At 33.1% G+C, this 17,938-nt stretch overlaps 5 protein-coding genes across 10 annotated transcripts in view; 2 read left to right on the forward strand and 3 right to left on the reverse strand.

Moving 5' to 3' along the window:
- The first annotated feature begins 67 nt into the window (after positions 1-67).
- On the forward strand, positions 68-2,682 carry l(3)77CDf (phosphatidylserine synthase 1 homolog l(3)77CDf). Of its 5 annotated transcripts, none has more exons than XM_003697179.4 (5): positions 68-755; positions 830-1,654; positions 1,749-1,971; positions 2,096-2,171; positions 2,486-2,682. In XM_003697179.4, the coding sequence occupies exons 1-5, from the start codon at positions 502-504 to the stop codon at positions 2,539-2,541; spliced, it is 1,434 nt and encodes a 477-aa protein (XP_003697227.2). In that variant the 5' UTR covers positions 68-501; the 3' UTR covers positions 2,542-2,682. The 5 variants fall into 5 exon arrangements, with proteins under 5 accessions (XP_003697227.2, XP_086771681.1, XP_086771680.1 ...); XM_086915555.1 differs by having other exon boundaries at positions 222-755; positions 2,467-2,682; XM_086915554.1 differs by having other exon boundaries at positions 222-755; positions 2,100-2,171.
- Positions 2,683-2,746: 64 nt separating this feature from the next.
- LOC100867102 (endothelin-converting enzyme homolog) lies at positions 2,747-7,931 on the reverse strand. The gene is made up of 15 exons (XM_031918882.2): positions 7,457-7,931; positions 6,593-7,397; positions 6,243-6,347; positions 6,053-6,158; positions 5,745-5,940; positions 5,508-5,654; positions 5,341-5,433; positions 5,067-5,252; positions 4,446-4,577; positions 4,187-4,369; positions 3,961-4,067; positions 3,703-3,890; positions 3,409-3,566; positions 3,134-3,283; positions 2,747-3,031 (listed from the first exon to the last, which is right to left on the reverse strand). The coding sequence occupies exons 1-15, from the start codon at positions 7,655-7,657 to the stop codon at positions 2,822-2,824; spliced, it is 2,967 nt and encodes a 988-aa protein (XP_031774742.2). The 5' UTR covers positions 7,658-7,931; the 3' UTR covers positions 2,747-2,821.
- Positions 7,932-7,951: 20 nt separating this feature from the next.
- LOC100868961 (uncharacterized) lies at positions 7,952-11,157 on the reverse strand. Its single transcript, XM_003697178.4, has 9 exons — positions 10,977-11,157; positions 10,791-10,850; positions 10,411-10,684; positions 10,049-10,319; positions 9,767-9,961; positions 9,115-9,678; positions 8,778-9,047; positions 8,501-8,713; positions 7,952-8,416 (listed from the first exon to the last, which is right to left on the reverse strand). Exons 1-9 carry the CDS (start codon positions 11,005-11,007, stop codon positions 8,234-8,236), a joined length of 2,061 nt encoding a protein of 686 aa, XP_003697226.1. The 5' UTR covers positions 11,008-11,157; the 3' UTR covers positions 7,952-8,233.
- fs(2)ltoPP43 (female sterile (2) ltoPP43) lies at positions 10,979-12,523 on the forward strand. The gene is made up of 3 exons (XM_003697180.4): positions 10,979-11,500; positions 11,585-11,833; positions 11,913-12,523. Exons 1-3 carry the CDS (start codon positions 11,339-11,341, stop codon positions 12,375-12,377), a joined length of 876 nt encoding a protein of 291 aa, XP_003697228.2. The 5' UTR covers positions 10,979-11,338; the 3' UTR covers positions 12,378-12,523.
- Positions 12,524-12,724: 201 nt separating this feature from the next.
- The window catches only part of ush (Zinc finger protein ush), a 164,622-nt gene continuing 159,408 nt past the window's right edge, over positions 12,725-17,938 (reverse strand). For both annotated transcript variants that reach the window (XM_012491381.3, XM_012491379.3), the window contains 7 exons: positions 17,477-17,733; positions 16,896-17,295; positions 15,904-16,620; positions 15,429-15,834; positions 15,098-15,356; positions 14,760-14,993; positions 12,725-14,658 (listed from right to left, as the gene is read on the reverse strand). In XM_012491381.3, the coding sequence (XP_012346835.1) occupies positions 14,224-14,658; positions 14,760-14,993; positions 15,098-15,356; positions 15,429-15,834; positions 15,904-16,620; positions 16,896-17,295; positions 17,477-17,733 (2,708 nt within the window). In that variant the 3' untranslated portion in view covers positions 12,725-14,223. The remainder of the gene's footprint in view (positions 14,659-14,759; positions 14,994-15,097; positions 15,357-15,428; positions 15,835-15,903; positions 16,621-16,895; positions 17,296-17,476; positions 17,734-17,938) is intronic.

The raw sequence follows: 17,938 nt of genomic DNA on the forward strand, positions 1-17,938 counted from the left end.
CTTGATGATACGATATACTATATAGAAATACGAAATATGGGTAAATAGTGTCGCATCATCGCATTTTGTTACTAAGCAACGCATCTCCTTACCAGTCCTTCCAACTAGTCTTTTTCATATCTATTGTTCCATATCTCAAGACCTCACTTGCAGATTGCCATAGAGAATTCTAAGCGGCAAGCTTAGTCGTGACATCTATAATTATACAACTGTTTAATGTCTATATAAAGGTTCGTTCTCAAAGGAATGCTTTCGTGTCCAATCAGCTGATATATAAACAAAATTAAATTTGTTCTTTTTTATTTAACTCTAATCATACAACAGGAAGTAAATTGATTTCCGTAGTATTTTTTTGTCTAATTCATTATTTGTATGTGCTTAAGTGGTTCAAAGTCCTTCAATAGCGTGATGATGCACATAGAAATGAAAAAGGAAAACATGGCGAAACAACGTGTGAAATGATTACAATATAAATTTAAAACGAATAATTATTTGATCGGAATGACAACTAACGAAGAATCCGTAGATGACAGTCTCTTAGAGAGATTCATCAAAAGTGACGAAAATAAGGTTGTGAATTGTCGAAGTAGTATAGACAATATTGAAGGGCACAAATTACGACATGGAACGGACAGTTTTCCAAATATTAATGAAAGACCGGTTGATGATATTTCCATCGAATTTTTTTATAAACCGCATAGCATTACACTTCTTCTCATTTCAATCGGTGCTGTAATATATTCCGCATTCACTAGGTAATTAAATATTTAAAATTTTTTATTATATATAATTTGAAACTTTTTCTGTAAATATCGTTGATTTAATGCAGGAATACTACAAATGTTGAAGACAATATTTGGGCTGGAATATTATGTATCATATTTTTCTTTCTGATTATATCTATACTTACATTTCCAAATGGACCATTTACGAGACCTCATCCTGTTGTATGGAAACTTGTATTTGGTTGTAGTGTATTATATCTAATGGGTCTATTATTTATGCTATTTCAAGATTATGAAACAGTTAGAAAAATCTTTGTTTGGATAGATCCTAGTTTGGCATCGTTTCATATTGATATGGATAAAGAATATGGTGTTAATTGTTCAGAAATTACAATTGAGAAAATATGGAACCATTTAGATGTTTTTGCATTAGCTCACTTCTTAGGATGGACTTTTAAAGCAATTCTTATTCGTCATCTTGGTATTCTGTGGGCTATTAGTATTATGTGGGAAGTAACAGAAATAGCATTTGCTCATTTATTACCAAATTTTGTGGAATGTTGGTGGGATGCTTTTATACTTGATGTTATTGTCTGTAATGGTTTGGGTATTTGGGTTGGATTAAAAATTTGCTCTCTCTTAGAAATGAGAGAATATAAATGGGTAAGCATTCTTGACATTGAGAGCACTACTGGAAAATTAAAGAGAGCAATGCTACAATTTACTCCTGGTAGTTGGACTGCTGTTAGATGGTTGGATCCAACATGTACATATATGAGATTCGTTGCTCTGTGTCAGTTGGTTATATTCTGGCAAGTTTCAGAGCTTAATACATTTTTTTTGAAACATGTGTATGAATTTCCACCCTCTCATCCATTTGTTGTGGCAAGATTGGTATTAATTGGAGTAATAGTTGCACCTTCTGTTAGGTATGCAAAATAAGATAAATTTATATTAAATATATATTGCAACAATTATAATAATTTCTTAAACAAGTAGCATAATATTTTAACATAATTATAGGCAATACTACATGTATGTAACAGATCCAACGTGTAGTAGAGTAGGGACTCAATGTTGGGTTTATGGTGCAATTATGGTTACAGAAGCATTACTATGTATAAGGCATGGTGCTGCATTATTTGAACGTACTCAAGCATTAAATATTCTTCTATGGCTACTTTGCCAGTCTCTAGTCTCAGTTCTTTGTGTTTATGGCTGTGTTTTATGGCATCGGTACTTTGAGGTATGTGTTTATTTCTTTAAAATGAAACTGGAAATTATTCATTTTGTAACTAACTGTATGGTTGTTTTTTTTATTATTTTTATGTCTTTTTCTAATGCCTTTTGCATGGCTCTCATCTTTTCAGACAGAAAAGAAAGCTACTTCAAAACAATGTATTACTCAACTAGACAACAGTCATCTGGATGTAACCCTTAGCAGTGGTATGTGTTGATGTTTATTATATTTTTTTGAGGTGTAAATAATAATTAAGCCGATAGTGCACTGGGCTATTAATTTATAATTAACTAGATACTAAATATAAAACAAGAGTGCTACATTTGCAATCTGTTACATAACTGACACGAATAATGTAAAACTAAATAAATTGTGTTATGAATGCTTTCCTACTACTATTGAAAAATATGAATTATGTGTATTTATTATAAAAATATATAAATATTTTATCATACAGCTCAGTTCATCATTGGTAGATTAAATACTAATAAATATTTTTAGAAATTGATCTGTATTCTAGGAGACATGGTTCATTCTACAAAATCTATGGATTTATTGGAAAAGAAACAATTATAAACAATTATGAGCAAGGAATATTCAACTAAAGGGTGAATTATTTATATTGTTAAATTTTCTAGTCACATTATAACATCGTACAATAGAAGTTTTGGATGTAATGGATTTAATGAATACATGAGTTTGTCTGGTTTTTGAATACTACGCTCGTTTGCGCGTGAATGTTATGAAAAAAAATGTTCCTGAGAATAAATGAAAAGCGTTGTTACCACTTAACTCACGTTTTTTTATAAAAGAAATATTCGTTATATTATTTACGCATTTTAATTGCGTAATTATATTATTCTGCTGTGTCGCATAAATATGGAAATACTTTGCATTCAATATATGGAATATTTGGCATTATTCGTGAACCTTGCGGACAATTCCAAGCTTTGCCGAGAAACATATTATTTGATGCGGAGACAAAAATACGAATCCGATTTGGTAACTGTTCATTCTCATATAATGATATATACGATGACGTAAGTGGTGACTTCGTACAGTACATCTATAAAAATCACGATGAAAGTTCTTACTTACGGTAATTGTCATAATGTTTGTAATTTTATTTAAAATATCAATGCCATAAATTTTACTGTAACGAAAGTACCTGAGCATAGGTGAGATAGAATAACTGATTGAAATCAAGTTCTAACCATGGAAGATAATCTTTTTTAGATCTCAATCGAGCCAAAGTATCGTAGGCTAATCTTAGTCCCGTTATCTCGGACAGACGTTCATTTAGAGTCAATTGCAAAATCTAAAACATTTTTGAATAAAAAAGATTTATTGTTTGTAAAAACGTATTTGATTAAATGTTTTATTTTAAAATAATATTTTACATCGTAACGATTTTATAAAAAAAAAATAAGTGTATCAATTTACCTCATAGTTTACGTTTTGTCCAGTAAATGATAATATCATACTCCTAGAATTTTGATCATTTCGGTGATAGTTAATATATTCATTAAAATTATATCTAGATTTATCATCGTTTAACAAACTGTTCTTGGCATCGCGAGTTCCATTCCAATAATAAATACCTAATGATATATAAACATATATATATCATTGAACATTTGGACGATAAGATATTTTTGAATTTTCTTATAAATCTACTGTTATAATTCTAAAATGTTAAACATTATAATAATATAAAATTATATATTATTAATATACCATTTGCATCAAAGTGATGAGCAATTTGGTGTGCAATTATGTTACCAATTGTCGCCATTTTTATGTAATCAAATGAAAATTCATTATAATTCATGGACCAGTCGATTATACCAAATGGTATCACAATGAGATTTAATCCATAAATCGCGATTCCTTTAGATTGGTATGGTTTTGCATAATGCGTCCATCTACATTAATTCATATAATTTAACAATTTAAAAACATTTTCTATATCTATTTCTAATTATAAAAACTTACATTTGTTCAGGATCTCCTGGATTTGTAAAAACTTGTGCATAGATTAATTTTCGATATCTTTGCATTAAAATTATTGAATTTTCTAAGTAATTATTCGATAAATTTACCTAAAATTGGACTATCGTTAAATATCATTCAATAAAAATAATTAAAGTTAACAATATTTACATTTTTTTAATTATTATTAATATCATATTTTTAAAAACTATGATTGATTTTTTTATACCTTGTTTGCTTGATATCTTATATAAATTGATTCATTATTATTAAAATAAGAAATGTCGGGTAGGACAACTTTAAGATTATTTATTTTTGTAATTAATGCAAGACGATCTTTTTGTGTAATCCATTTTTTGTTTTTAATGTTTAATTTTAGAGTCTCTTTAAGTTTCTCAAATATACTATATATCTATTAAATTTTATATAAAGATTAGTTATCTAATGATTATCTTCATCATTAATCATTATATGAGATTAGTGCTTACAGTTTCATTTATATAAATAAGTTCATCTTTCGAAAACGAAGAAATATATAAATTCGAAGCTTCCGGGATTAAAACATTAGCAGCTACACGAAGGCAATATTTTTTAACATCTAGATGTTTTGATAAAACTAACTAAAAAAAAATAATAATAATAATAATAAATGTTAAAAGTTATTAAAAAAATTTAATTGAAGAAAGAAAATTGAAATATTAGAATATAGAAAATTGAAAGAAAAAATAAATAAAAGTTTTCATAGTCTGATGCGAATTATTTGCACTTCAAAGTATTATTAAATTTCGTTATTGCTACAGTGAGATCTAATAATATCTAATAATAATAATATAATATAAAATAATAATATTAATCATGAGATGTTTTAAGATCATTAAAAAATATGGTCCATTATATGATTTTTAATTTTTTTTCATTAATCTCTATTTTATTATATTAGTAATTTATAAAACAACAAATTTAAAAATAACAATGTCCAATTCGATAAAATATAACATTCACAAATACAAAAAGAAATTATGCTAGTTTCAATATTTAATAATTTTGGTATATAAACCAAATCGGTTGAGCAAATATTTCGCATATTTGACCTGTGAAAACTTGTGTACCTCGTGATAAAGATTGCGTGCATACAATCCTAATAATGCATTGTATAATGTCATTGGATCTTTTTTTTCAAATTCTTCCAAACTTTTCAATCCTTTAGCTAGTTCATCGTAAAAGTAAACCTGTACCTTTACTTTCTCTTCAATATGTTGCTCCGTTAAAAAATAAATTAGCTGCGTCCAATTTATCTGTAAAAAAAATATATTATAGAGAATATCGATTTAAAAATTAATATTAGCTTAAGTATCCAATAAGATCAAATTCTTTCTTCCTTACCATTTTAAAATTGTTTTGCAATTCCTCGATAGTGATACGGCTATAATTTTTCATAAGATATGCCTCGCGAATCTTATCTTGGGAAGGAAAATTCTGAAACGAAAGGAAACCGTAGTCGAGAAAAATTTATTTACATTCAATAAAAATAATTTTCAATTTGACCTCACCGCAAAAAATCCTTTTACTATTTCAAAATCGATATTAATGCATGTACTACTTATGAATTGAGAGATGTACGAATTGTTCAATTCATTGAATATTCCAAATGCTGTAAGAGCTTCCGAGATGGAGTCAATAAATTTTGTCGTATTTTTCTAAAACAAAATAAATGAGAAGAACATTTGTTATATATAGGTTTCTATCGATAGAACATATTTTTTTTATACATGTACATATCCGTATACTTTGCATGTTTTGTATTCCCTGTACAATTCTCCTAAATCCACCGTTTCTTTTTCTCTTTCCAATTGATCCGCATAACAAAGATCGTTAGTTTCCTCTATTTCGAAGGGATTGCTATATGTCGTTGGACCTATTTTAAAAGTAAATTTTTTCGGTGAATATTCGTCGAGATCTGGGGCGACATCGAACAATAAAGCGCTAGAAATAGAAATAAAAATACGAATAAAATATATATTATATGTATATATATATATATTATGTGAATGCGACGTGCGATATTTTTGTACGGTCGTTTTCATTTCTTATTTACCTGTTGTGTAATAATAACGTAGCGAGTAGAAAAGTAAAGTTTGTATGCTTTTCAGCCAAATCTCTTGTAGTGTAAAATTTTCCTACCTTATCTAATAGTTTTCTTGCTGTAAAAAAGAAAAATTATATTTATTATATATTAAATTTGTATTCGAAATTAGAAATTAATTAAACTTATAATTTTCATTTACCTAGCTTTATCCTTTCTTTTTGATTAATTTTTTCGTATTGCATGCAACTGTCGTAATATTTGGCAAAAAGAGATACATTTTCCACATTTTCCTTCTTCATTTGCCCTGATTAAAATTGATTGAAAAATATATTTATAAAAAGAATTATCTTTTTCTATCGTTTATTAATTTGATATGATTTTTAAAATAGAATATTGCATTTTTTGTAATGTTATTACAAATAAAAGAAATGAAAAAAATAGAAGAAAAACCAGTTCTAATATTTTCTAATATTTTAATATTTTATGTGTAAAAAATTCTTTTTAACATTGCTTAATAATAAAAACATATTTTTTTATAATACTACGCACTTAAGATACGTTGATAAGATACATCTTCTAAATTAAATTCTACAGTTTGAGGATTGATCTCGAAACCACCGCAAGCATATTCATAAAAATCTTCGCATGGATCAATCGTGTGATTCATATAAAATAATATCTTGCTGGCCAAATTTTTGCATTCGCCCGAAATACACGTTTGATTATTAAACGGTGAACTAGAATCAGTTGTATCTGTATTAATAGTTGTAACTGTATAATCATCAATAATGTTATTTTTTGTTGTAGTTGATATTGTAGAAGAAGAAACCATATATTCAGAAATATTTGTTATATTTCTTTCATCCTTATTAGAGGAAACTTCTTTCATAGGAGTATTCGTATCTGTGGAAGTTGTTTCTATCATATCTGTCGTTTTTTGATATTTTTCTGTAATCGGAGTTGGTGTACTATTTTCCGTAAAATTAAAAATAAATGTCGAAAAGTTATATAATAATGTGTCAATTGTAATTATTGATAGATCTATATTTTTTTCACTCTCGCTAGAAGAAATCTTTTCCACAGGAGTATTTGTGTTTATAGAAGTTGTTTTTTGATTTTCTTCTGTAATCAGAGTTGTAATAATTGATAGATCTTTCGTACTAGTTTCAGGACTTAGAAGTTCATCAAATTTAGTATCATCATCATTATTATTATTCTGATTTGTAACATTTTTTACATAAAATATGTCAACGTTCGTTTCTCTTTCTTTTGTGATCATTTCATCCATCACAGAAGTTGTAACTGATTCTATCGAGCTGGTTGTTCTTTTAGTTTGATGTTCGCGATGATGATGCTGTATCGATATAATTATTATTATTGAGGTTTTATTTCTTTATATTGTTAAAAACTTACCTGCGCTGTTTCTGTATATTCATCTTCTTGTTCAAGATGATCGGAATGGTATGTTTTCCACGGAAAACTAACAAGTATTAGAATAATACAGAGAAATAAAAATATTAACAACGCTAAAACGCAACTTCTGTAAGATTGATCTTGTTGAGCTGCTTTGCCTTCTTCAGCGTTAGTAATTTGATAAGATGCTCGTTGAGCCATATTTTAAATTATAATTTAATTTAACATGCACTAATATTTAGTTGGAATATCACTAATGCACTAATGCATTAAGAACACTGTTTTTTTTTTTTCTATTAAATCAAACTTGAAATGTTAGTAGAAGGAAGAAAGTGGCGATTATGAAACCACTTCCTTTCAATCACTATCTTGAAATATGTTTTAACATCCGTAAGATATGGTACTATTGTATCTTTTTACTAATTTGTTGGAAAGAAAATTAAATGCAATATTGCAAAAAATATGAGGAAATTGAACAGAATGAAATACACACAATGACATAAACATCTTTTTCTTTAATACATCCATAAATTCCAAACGGCCTAAGGAAGGCGACATTAAAAATATTTGAGATATAGATAGATATAAGTTATTTATATTAATATATTTTATAATACAATTATCACAGATATGTAAACTACAAAATATTATATATACTATTATAAAATGCAACTCTTGCAAGTTTGCCAATGATCCCATTGCACGTAGTATGACAACTTATCTACAGCCTAGACTATATTATAATTTAAATATAATTAAAAAATATATTTAAAAACTCTATTCGCCTGTCTGCTGTACCGAATATGTATCAATGTTGCGTTTGATTTCATTATCCGCTGTGTCAGATTTGATGAGAGCTTCGATTGTTGAACCGACTTCTTTTAATACAGAAATGTTCTCTAATTTTATGGTACACGTTTCTTCTCTGCAGTCATCAGATTTTAACATTTCAGAAGTGATCTAAAATGGATGGACATATAATATAAGTTATTATTTAATAAATATTGATTTGTTAAGCTTAAGAAATTATTCTTAAGAAATTACTTTTCTCTGTATTTCATCAGCCTTAAATTTTTCTAATTTTTCTTTATCAGCAAGTCCAATTGCAGTCTTTGATGATGTTTGTCTCTTTGGAGTAGGTTTCCTTGGTTTAAATGATCCAGAAGCTTTCTTAGGTAACTGTGAACTCATATGCTTTTTAGTCTCATTCGACTGATCACAATTATGAGTTAGCAATTGCTCTTTAGTTTTAAATGCCTGTAATATGAATTTCGTAAGATAAATATTTACTTAAATTATATTCGGTGAAATAAATACTTACGTGTGAGCAAATTTCGCATTTTAAATTATGTTTATTCATCTCATGATGCTTAAGAGCTTGTGCCCGATGGAAATTACGATTACAATGACTACAACTAAATCTTTTGATATTGCTGTGCGTCAATAAGTGACGCTTTAACTTATCAGGTCGTGAAAATTCACTCATACAACCTAAATAAGTTCTGAAGGGACACTTCAATCTTTTTGTTAAATCATGAATCAACATATGACGACCTAAACGGTCTTTCCGCTTGAATCTAGCTGGACAATGCTGTAATAAATAAATTGTATCATAAAAAAAATAAAACGATTTACGAATATTTTACAATCATACTTACTGGACACAGAAATGGTGTTTCCTCGCTATGTATTAATTTATGATTGGCTAAGTATTGCTCAGTTTTAAAGGCCTTTCCGCAATCCTCACAAGTAAATCGTGCGGATGAGGCGTGTGTTTTTAAATGACGCCGCAAAAATCGTTCGATCAAGAAACTTTTTCCACAATGTAGACAAGCATAATCATGCGTTGTGGTTTCTGTATGATGTTGTAAAGCCTCCAAATTAGAGAAAGAGGATTTACAAATGGAGCAACAGTAATATTTCTCTGTTGTTTTTTGTTTTTGGACGGAATGGGCATATTGATGAAGTCCAAGATCAGACAAAGTATTAAATACTTCACCACATACGTGACAACGATATTCTGATCTTTTATGACTACGAGTGTGCTCTAAAAAATCTTCAAGTTCAGCAAACATCATACTACAACTACTTTGCACACATTTGTACACTTTCAGTGCTAAGTGAGAGACTATAAGATGGCCCTTTAAAGCTTTGTACGAATCAAATATTTCTTTGCAAAACTGACAATGATAGGTACGATCTATACTTCCATCTGGTGGTACCTAATAATAATCATAAAGAATTAAAGAAAAAAAAAAAAGAGAAATTGATTGAAATTATAAGTTTGTTTCAAAACGTTTAATAAAATACCTCTGGAGGTAAGGAGTGTATAGCGGTACCTGGCCATACTTTATGTGATGACATATGTTTTTTAACATTTGATTTTTGTGCGAATGCACGCCCGCATACAACACATTGATATGGTTTTTCCCCTGTATGAGAACGTTCATGTTGTTGCCAATAAAATTTTTTTGAAAATTGTTTGCTACAATAACCACATTTATACTGCAATGAAAAATTTATGTTAAAAAATACGCGAATTTAAATAAAAATATAAAAAAAATTGTCATTTCGTTTCATGAAAATATATACTTTTAAGTTTTGTGTTTGATTAATAGTTTCAGATTCTGTTATTAGATTTTCAGTCATTGGTATATCAACTTTATCTGTACTTTTAATGTTTTGTTCTTGAGAAATATCACTTTGGAGAATTTGAGGTACTTCATTTGATTCATTTTTTAAAGGATCATTATCCCCTGGAATAGTAGAATTTTCAAAAGTATCCAAACTTTCCGAACTTAATATAATTGGAACACTAAATGTGGAATCTGTTGTGAAATAATTAGCACCCTCTTGATCCATGCTATAAAAAATAAATGATATATTATTCAAAGAAATATCTTTTAATATATTATACATAATATGTACATAATATATAATTTATATAAATTTACCTAAATAACATATCTGATTCTTCAAGTATAATTGGTTCATTAAGTTGATCATTTTGAACAAACGTTTCTTGAGGATTATATTGTGATACATCTTGACTATTGTTTTCCGTGTGAACAGCTTGAGTGTCATCATTTACCAAAAATTGACTCAAATCTACTGTTTGTTCTTGTGTTTTTTGATGCGTTCTTTTGTGCAACACAAACATGTGCAATGATGTAAATTGACTTTTGCATTTCCCACATTGAAATATATCTTCCTCATCTTGATCAATTGCTAAATATAAAACACAAAAAAATATCGTTAAATTTATCTTATAAAAATTTATACGAGAGAGAATTTTCAATTAATAGGTTATTAGTATTACTTCATCAAAAGTTACCTGATTGTTCAACTTCAGTTATTAAAGTTGGAGAATCTAATAATGATTGCACTGATACACCTATAAGAAAAAGAAAAAATAAATATTCTAAATTCTCAAAATGTTATTTAAAGTTTTTTTTAAAAAAAAAAAAGATAAAATACTTGTTGGTTAACCCCACCTTCTCCTATGAGAGAAAAATTTTACCTGTTAAAGCGTCGAAAATAGATTGCGCCATTTTTTAATGATATTAACGCTTCATTTTAAGCGAAATCAACAATTAAGCTTTCATAAATTGTTTAATATAAAGAAAATGAACAAATTCCGAGTTGAAAACATACCGAGAATTTCTACGCCCTGCCAGCGTTGTTGCTGACCAGCGAATGATAATCGATATGTCGACCGTTGAAAACGATTTTAACCTCGAAATAAGACAAATCGTTTTGTAAATTGAACTTCATATTATATAGTATATTAGTATATAGTATACATAGTATGTAACATAACGGAACAGAACGTAAAGCATCAGTGCGTGCGTGAATATTTTTTTAAAATAATAAAGTATAAAAATGGCAGCAATATTGCGTGTGAAACGTAGACACGATGACGAACCATTAAATACTTTAGTAATTTCACGTAAACGTCAAAAAACTACAGATGAAGTAGCAGAAGAAGCATTTTCAACTTCTGTAACCACAATTGCTAAACTTGCTGGAACTATTGCAAAACAGGTTTATATTTGAAAAAAAAAAAAGCAAATATCTTCAATAAATTATATATTCACATTAAGATTATTATTTGTTTTATTTTTATAGGAAGACAGTGTCGACCATTTAATTCAAAACTATAAAAAAGACGAATTACAAGCATATTTTAAACAACATCCTATAGATATAATAAATAAAGTAAGAGAAATAACAAAACAAGCTTCAGTAGAGAATCGTTACAAAGTAATTAATTGTTTTCGATCTTTGAATAATATCGAAAGTTCAGAAGAGAAGATTATGACTGTGATAGATGTAGAAGATTCGATATCCATAGAAAAGAAGGATTCTGTAGAGAAAGTAAACAACATTTTCTTATTAATATTTTTCAATTATTTCAATTGATAATTACTTGTATAACTTGAATAATATTTTACAGGATGATAATTATGTATATGACTTATATTATGTCCATACAGAGAATGATATATGTTTAGATGATATATCTATACATCCATATGAACAAGAATTGGTTTATGATACTTATAGAGATGATAGATATCCCGAAGATGAACATGAATCCGAGGATTCAAATTCAGAGTCAAATTGGAGAAATGATTATCCTGATTCTGAAAATTATTCTGAAAAATCAATCGATGAAGATGATATGAGAGAGGCTGTGATGAATATGAGATTAGATGAGGAATCTGATTTATCCGAAGAAGATGATTTTATTTATGCAGTTGATGAAAATGATGTAAATACTTATGGTTACAAATATGCAAGGTACAAAGCAAGAATAAAGGAAGAATTGGAGGAAGATGAGAATCATTTTAGTGATTACAGTATATGTGTATCTGAAGAATCAGATGAGGATAATGATAATTTAGATTATGTATCATAAAAAATAGTACAATTTAATTACATATAAGTCTTTTTATACCGAAAGAAAATAGCTAAATAGTCAATGACATTAATGCAGTACATTTCATATTATGTAAAATAATTTCAGTTAGTGGAATCAATATTAAAATTGTTTTCCAAATACAAGTCTTACGAGTTTATGCTATTTCTCCTACTACACAGAGGTAAAGGTCATGAAGATCTTTTATTTGTGTCTATATATTTTATTACATATTTATATAGATATATTTTGTATGTAAAATTCATCTATCAAAATAAAAGTAATAAAAGGTAAATCTAGATGTCGAAGGAAAGTGTGTGTATAGGTTGTGTTTAGAAAAAGAACTGTTTTCGACGATATGGCATATAATAATATACCAGATTTATAATATATAACAAATTATCGTGGAAGTATCAGAGATTTACAAATTTTCAGTAAAGTAGTTTCTTCGTGATGTATTATCAAATTTTTTGTATTTATTTTATAATGGAATATTGCGAATCTTGCATTTCTTTAGATAGCAATTAGCAGAAGACCTGTAAATAACATAACAATTACTTTTATAAAAGTATCTGCGAACGTTCGCGTTTTATCTCACTATACTATTCGCTGAAATACGAAAACAATTTTTACACAACTGAGATTTTTCGATAACGCTGTCGTATAATTCAATTTTTGGACAACGTTCAAATTACAACATTCGCATATTTGTTTTTTTTTTTTTTTTCTTTCGTTCTCTCGCACTTTCATTCTATTTCTCTCATTGTCAAACGTTCACGTGAAGAAATTCATGCTTTTAACGAACTCTTTATGTGATATGAATAGTACGCTGCGTATACGTGTAACACTGGCCTTAATTCTAATTTTTACATTTTATTATTTACGCGCTCGCAACGAATCCGTTACTTGTATACAAGTACAGGCGATGCTTTTTTTTTTTTTTTTTTTTTTTTTTTTTTTTGATTGTAATATAACGAGGCAAGTACGTTGGTAAGGACCCATTTATCCACCGTATCCAGAATTCGAAGAGAAATATTAGGGGTCATTGATTTATTTTCACTTTCTCGATATTATTTTATTCGAGACTGTTGGCAAAGAGATAGGAAACGACTCCGATCTTTCTTTCTTATGGCAGTATGGATACTATTACCAACATATTTACTCGTCAAAGAATATGAGCGCGATTTATGGACAATGAAATTATTTATTTATACCTATATATATTTATATATAATATATTAAATGTCATATTGCAACTTAGCGTTTTCACAAGCTGGGAATTGGTATCATTTAAGATTATTAATATATCGTACCGTAATACTCTACTCGGCTACTGTACAACATTTTACACTCATCATTATTTTTTTCGTAATTCCTTAGGTATGTGTCGATTATTACAACTATGAGATTATTGAAGAGTCATGAGATTGCACACCTTTAACATCGGTCGATTGTGGCATATGAGATCAGCTGCATCGTAAACCTAACTGCACGATCCCTTTCATTCGTGGATTTACATATCGTTCCATTTGACAGTTTCACTTTGGTACGTTTCATTTTATTTTTTCCCTTCGATCCAATAGATCTTTCTCTTGTCTAATTCATCCAAAGCAAACTATCAAACGTTGCCACGATCGCCCAACTTTCCGCTTCTTTCTACATTTTAGCTTACGTTTCACGCAGCTTCTTCTTCTTCACGCATCGCACGTATGTACACATCGGATAACTCAATTTATAAGTACAAACAATTCCCTGGATCAAAAGAAATCACACAACGGTAGTCAACTAAATATAAACTGGCAACAATTAACAGTCCCATTGGTTGTCCCATTCCAAGAGTCTTTTTTTAAAGTACCGACGCTTCGGTTCTGCTACTTGGAGGCGTCGTCGCGTGACTGCTCGAATTATTGTTATTATTATTGTTATTATTGTTACTAGCTTCCCCCGCATGACTCGAGCAGTAGAACTTCTTGTGAGCTATGAACGTGCTCAAATAATTGAAACTGATGTCGCATGACCTGCAGTAACGCGGACCGCTCTTGTTGGGATCTAAACTTTCTTCAGGAGGTGGTGGTGTATCCTCGCGTTCTTGCTTCACCTTATTAGCAACTGGGGGCGGTGGCGGAGGAGGTGGTGGAGGTGGCTGCGGACTCTTTCGAACTTCGCTTTTCCCGTTTACTTGCACCTCGGCAGGGATTTCCTCGGGAGTGGTGGCTGGAGCAGGCTCTGGATTAGGCAGAACTGTTTCGTCGTCGAGTACGCATGTTATATAATTTTCCTCCTAAAAAAAAAAAAAAAAGCCAAACAAAATGGTAATTTTATCGAGGAATTTATAGGAGATAAGAGGATCGGTGTAGTGCAGTGTAAATGCAATCGCCATACCTGCAAATCGGTTCCGCGTTTCTCAAAGTGCATTTTGATGTGCGTTCTCATACCGCGTAACGTGTTTCCTTTGTAACGACAGATCGTGCACCTGAAAGCCTTCACGCCTTGATGCGCATCCATGTGACGTTGAGCAGCCCCGGCCGTTGGACTAACCGCACCGCAAACAGGGCATCTCCAACCTCCGGTCGGTCCACTGGTACAGGTATGGGTTGTTCCAGGTTCTATTATAGTCTATAGAGATAGAGGGATGGGAAAAATATAGCATTAATTTATCTTTTATCCAGGCAACAACACATTTGATCTCAAGTGAAAAACGTAAAGAAATCGATATTAACTTTGCACTTGGAACATCGCGAGTGATGCTCTTGGGGTTCTGGCCTTTTAGGACAGTAAAACGCTTGATGAGCTACTAGATTATCCATAGAGGCGAACTTGATTCCGCATGCGGCGCAAATTAATTGAACCAAAGGAGGCGAGGGTGTACCAGGTGGCGGAGGACTGTTGCTGACCGATGTCTCTCTCGCCTGGCAATAGTGTTTCTTGTGCGCGACAAAGTTCTCGTGTCGACAGAACACGATGTTGCATTCTTTGCATCTGAAAATCGAACGATTCTCGATCGTTACACATCGACGAAGAACCATTAATGCCATAAAAGTTCAATCGTACCTCGAGACACCCTGCTTCACGAGAACGCTGGGAACAGGTGGTGGTGGAAGTTCGGCCAATCTCAGAGCGAGTTCCGTTGGTGGTGGTGGAACGACAGTCGCGGTTACCGTAGGAGTAGAGCCAATCGACCTCGCCCTAGGGCTTCCGCTTCCTCTGGATCTTGGGCTGCCAGGTGGCGGAGGCAGAGAAGAGGGTGCCGGCGACACTCTGTTCTCTTTCTCGTCCTGATGAGCCGGTGACTTCCTCACGCTCAAGTCTAGAGGCGCGGAGCCCGATGGCGACGTGGACGACGCGACGACGGACGCGGGCGTAGTTGGTTTGTTCGCGGCTCGAAGAACCGGCGGCGGCTCGACCACGGCGTTCTGGCCCGTGGCTGCGAGACCTCTCGTCATCGGTTGGAGATGACCTGCGTGAAAATGGGACTGGATACGAGCAGATGGCAGAGCTATATATACGGAAATGGTGGAACACTTACCATTGGGAAGAAGGAAGCACGCGGTGTCGGGAGCGGGCAGAGTCGGCGCCGCTAGAACGCTGGCACCGCGGAACAATGAGTACGGGACAATGAGAATCGGGTTGGTGGGCAATGCCAGACACGGTTGCGGGGGTGGCGATTCGCCGGGGCTCGCGCTAGTCGGCGGCGACGCTTTGACCGAGGAGGAGGGGACAGTGGCCGCCGGTTGGGCGTCCTTCACCACGTGCCTGGTGCTGCAGTAGTGGGTTTTGTGCGCTCTGTAAGTCTTGAGCGAGCTGAATCGGATGTCGCAATTTCTGCAATATCTCTCCGCTTCCTCGTTCAACGAGCCGTTCGAGGCGGTCGCCGCGCCTGTTCCTGGAGTGGTGGCCGTGGTCGGCGCGGTTGGTATCGTGGGTGGTGCCGGGGACGCGGCGTGCATCCTCATGTGTCTGTTCAACGAGACCTTCTTGTCCGCGCTGTACGAACAGTGGGGACAAGCGTACGCCTTCCTCACCTCGAATTTATTCGACTTCTCCTCGTCCTCCTCGTTGGCTGCCTCCTCCTCGAGCCGGGGGCGGTGGGCGCAGTAGAAGGTGCGATGCGCCTCGAGGGTGCTCGCCGAGCTAAAACGGATGCCGCAAGGCGGGCAGATGAGCGGCGCCGGCCTGGCTGGCTCCACCGTGATCGTCTCCTTGCCGTCGGTTGGCAGCACGAACAGCCGACCTGACGCGATCGCTGCAACGTTCGTTTCTTCCATTGAGTTATGCGTTACACGTTATACGAGGAGGTGTTACCGCGAGATATATCTCGCTTTCTAACTTTTACAATTGCAATTTAATTTAAGAATTTACAACGATGTATTTTCTTTCTGATATCTTTTTTTTTTTTTTTTTTTTTTTTTATAGAGATCTAGAAGAAATCTTTATTCGCAAAGATCCAAGAGGTTTTCCACTCCGTTAATTTACAATTCTGACGTTCGAATCTGTATATAATTGAAGGTTCATAGTTACCGTTTTGAAGTCCAGCCGGCAGGGGTGGCACAGGATTCGGCGGCGAGGTATTTTCCGGTTTGACGGTGAGCGCGGCTACAGCGGCGGGCCGAAGCGCAGGATCCGTCGCCAGACTAGCATTGAGTCTCAGTCTTGGTGCTGCTTCATCATCGAGTTTCAGCTTTTTCTCGGACGGTGTGTCGTCCGCGGTGTTCGATCGTCTCGAGGAGTCCTCCGAATCCCTCCTGCACACGGACTCCCGCCTTCTGGTCGAGGAAGACGAGGAGGACGACGACCTCGGCTGACAATCCTCTTCCTTGACCACGACCATGTTCGAATCCTCGTCCGTGTCCTTCGGGCTCGATTCTCGCGTCTGATTGGCCCTTGGGGTGGCATGTCGATCTCTCAAGCTTCTTGCAACCTACGCGGCGAACATTTCGTTTGCTCTAAGTTTCTCCTTCGAGCAATTTTAAAAATTAAACTCGTCGAAGGATGTTCGTTTCTTCGAGTAATAGATAGAATCAATCGGTATATCTGGTTAAAAATCAAACTCTTCCAACTCTGGTTGGATTAGAAATACGTGATAATCGATTAAATTTTACCTCGATATCTTCGGTAAGACTAGCCAGCCGTTTCCGAGCGTCTTCAGATAGAACGCTGAGCCTCAATCTGATATCTTCAGCGGCCGAATTCGCGATCACAACCGACGAGGAAGGGGGATTCAGTCTCGGTGGTGGCGGCAAACTCGACTCCTCCTCGACGATCGGCGCGATCGGGCTCGAGACCGCCGATCCACCGCCCTCCACACCGCTGCTCACCGAGGGTGTCTTCTCCGAGTCGCTCCATTCCTCATCCTCCCCTGAAACCACAAAACAACACATCATCGTCATTTTTATCCTCCAATCTTTTTCTCCAACAACGATCTTTCTTTTCGTGTCTATCAACTGATCAAACCGAGATTCTTTATCAACTTTTTCAAAGAAAAAGAAAACAAAATGCAACAAGTAAGATCAATTTTCAATCAAACATTTTGCTTATTATTATTATTATTTATATACATATTC

This window comes from Apis florea, unplaced genomic scaffold (assembly GCF_048593485.1).
Source record: "Apis florea isolate Af1SG1 unplaced genomic scaffold, ASM4859348v1 contig_3793_pilon, whole genome shotgun sequence".
In the NCBI taxonomy this organism is placed as follows: domain Eukaryota; kingdom Metazoa; phylum Arthropoda; class Insecta; order Hymenoptera; family Apidae; genus Apis; species Apis florea.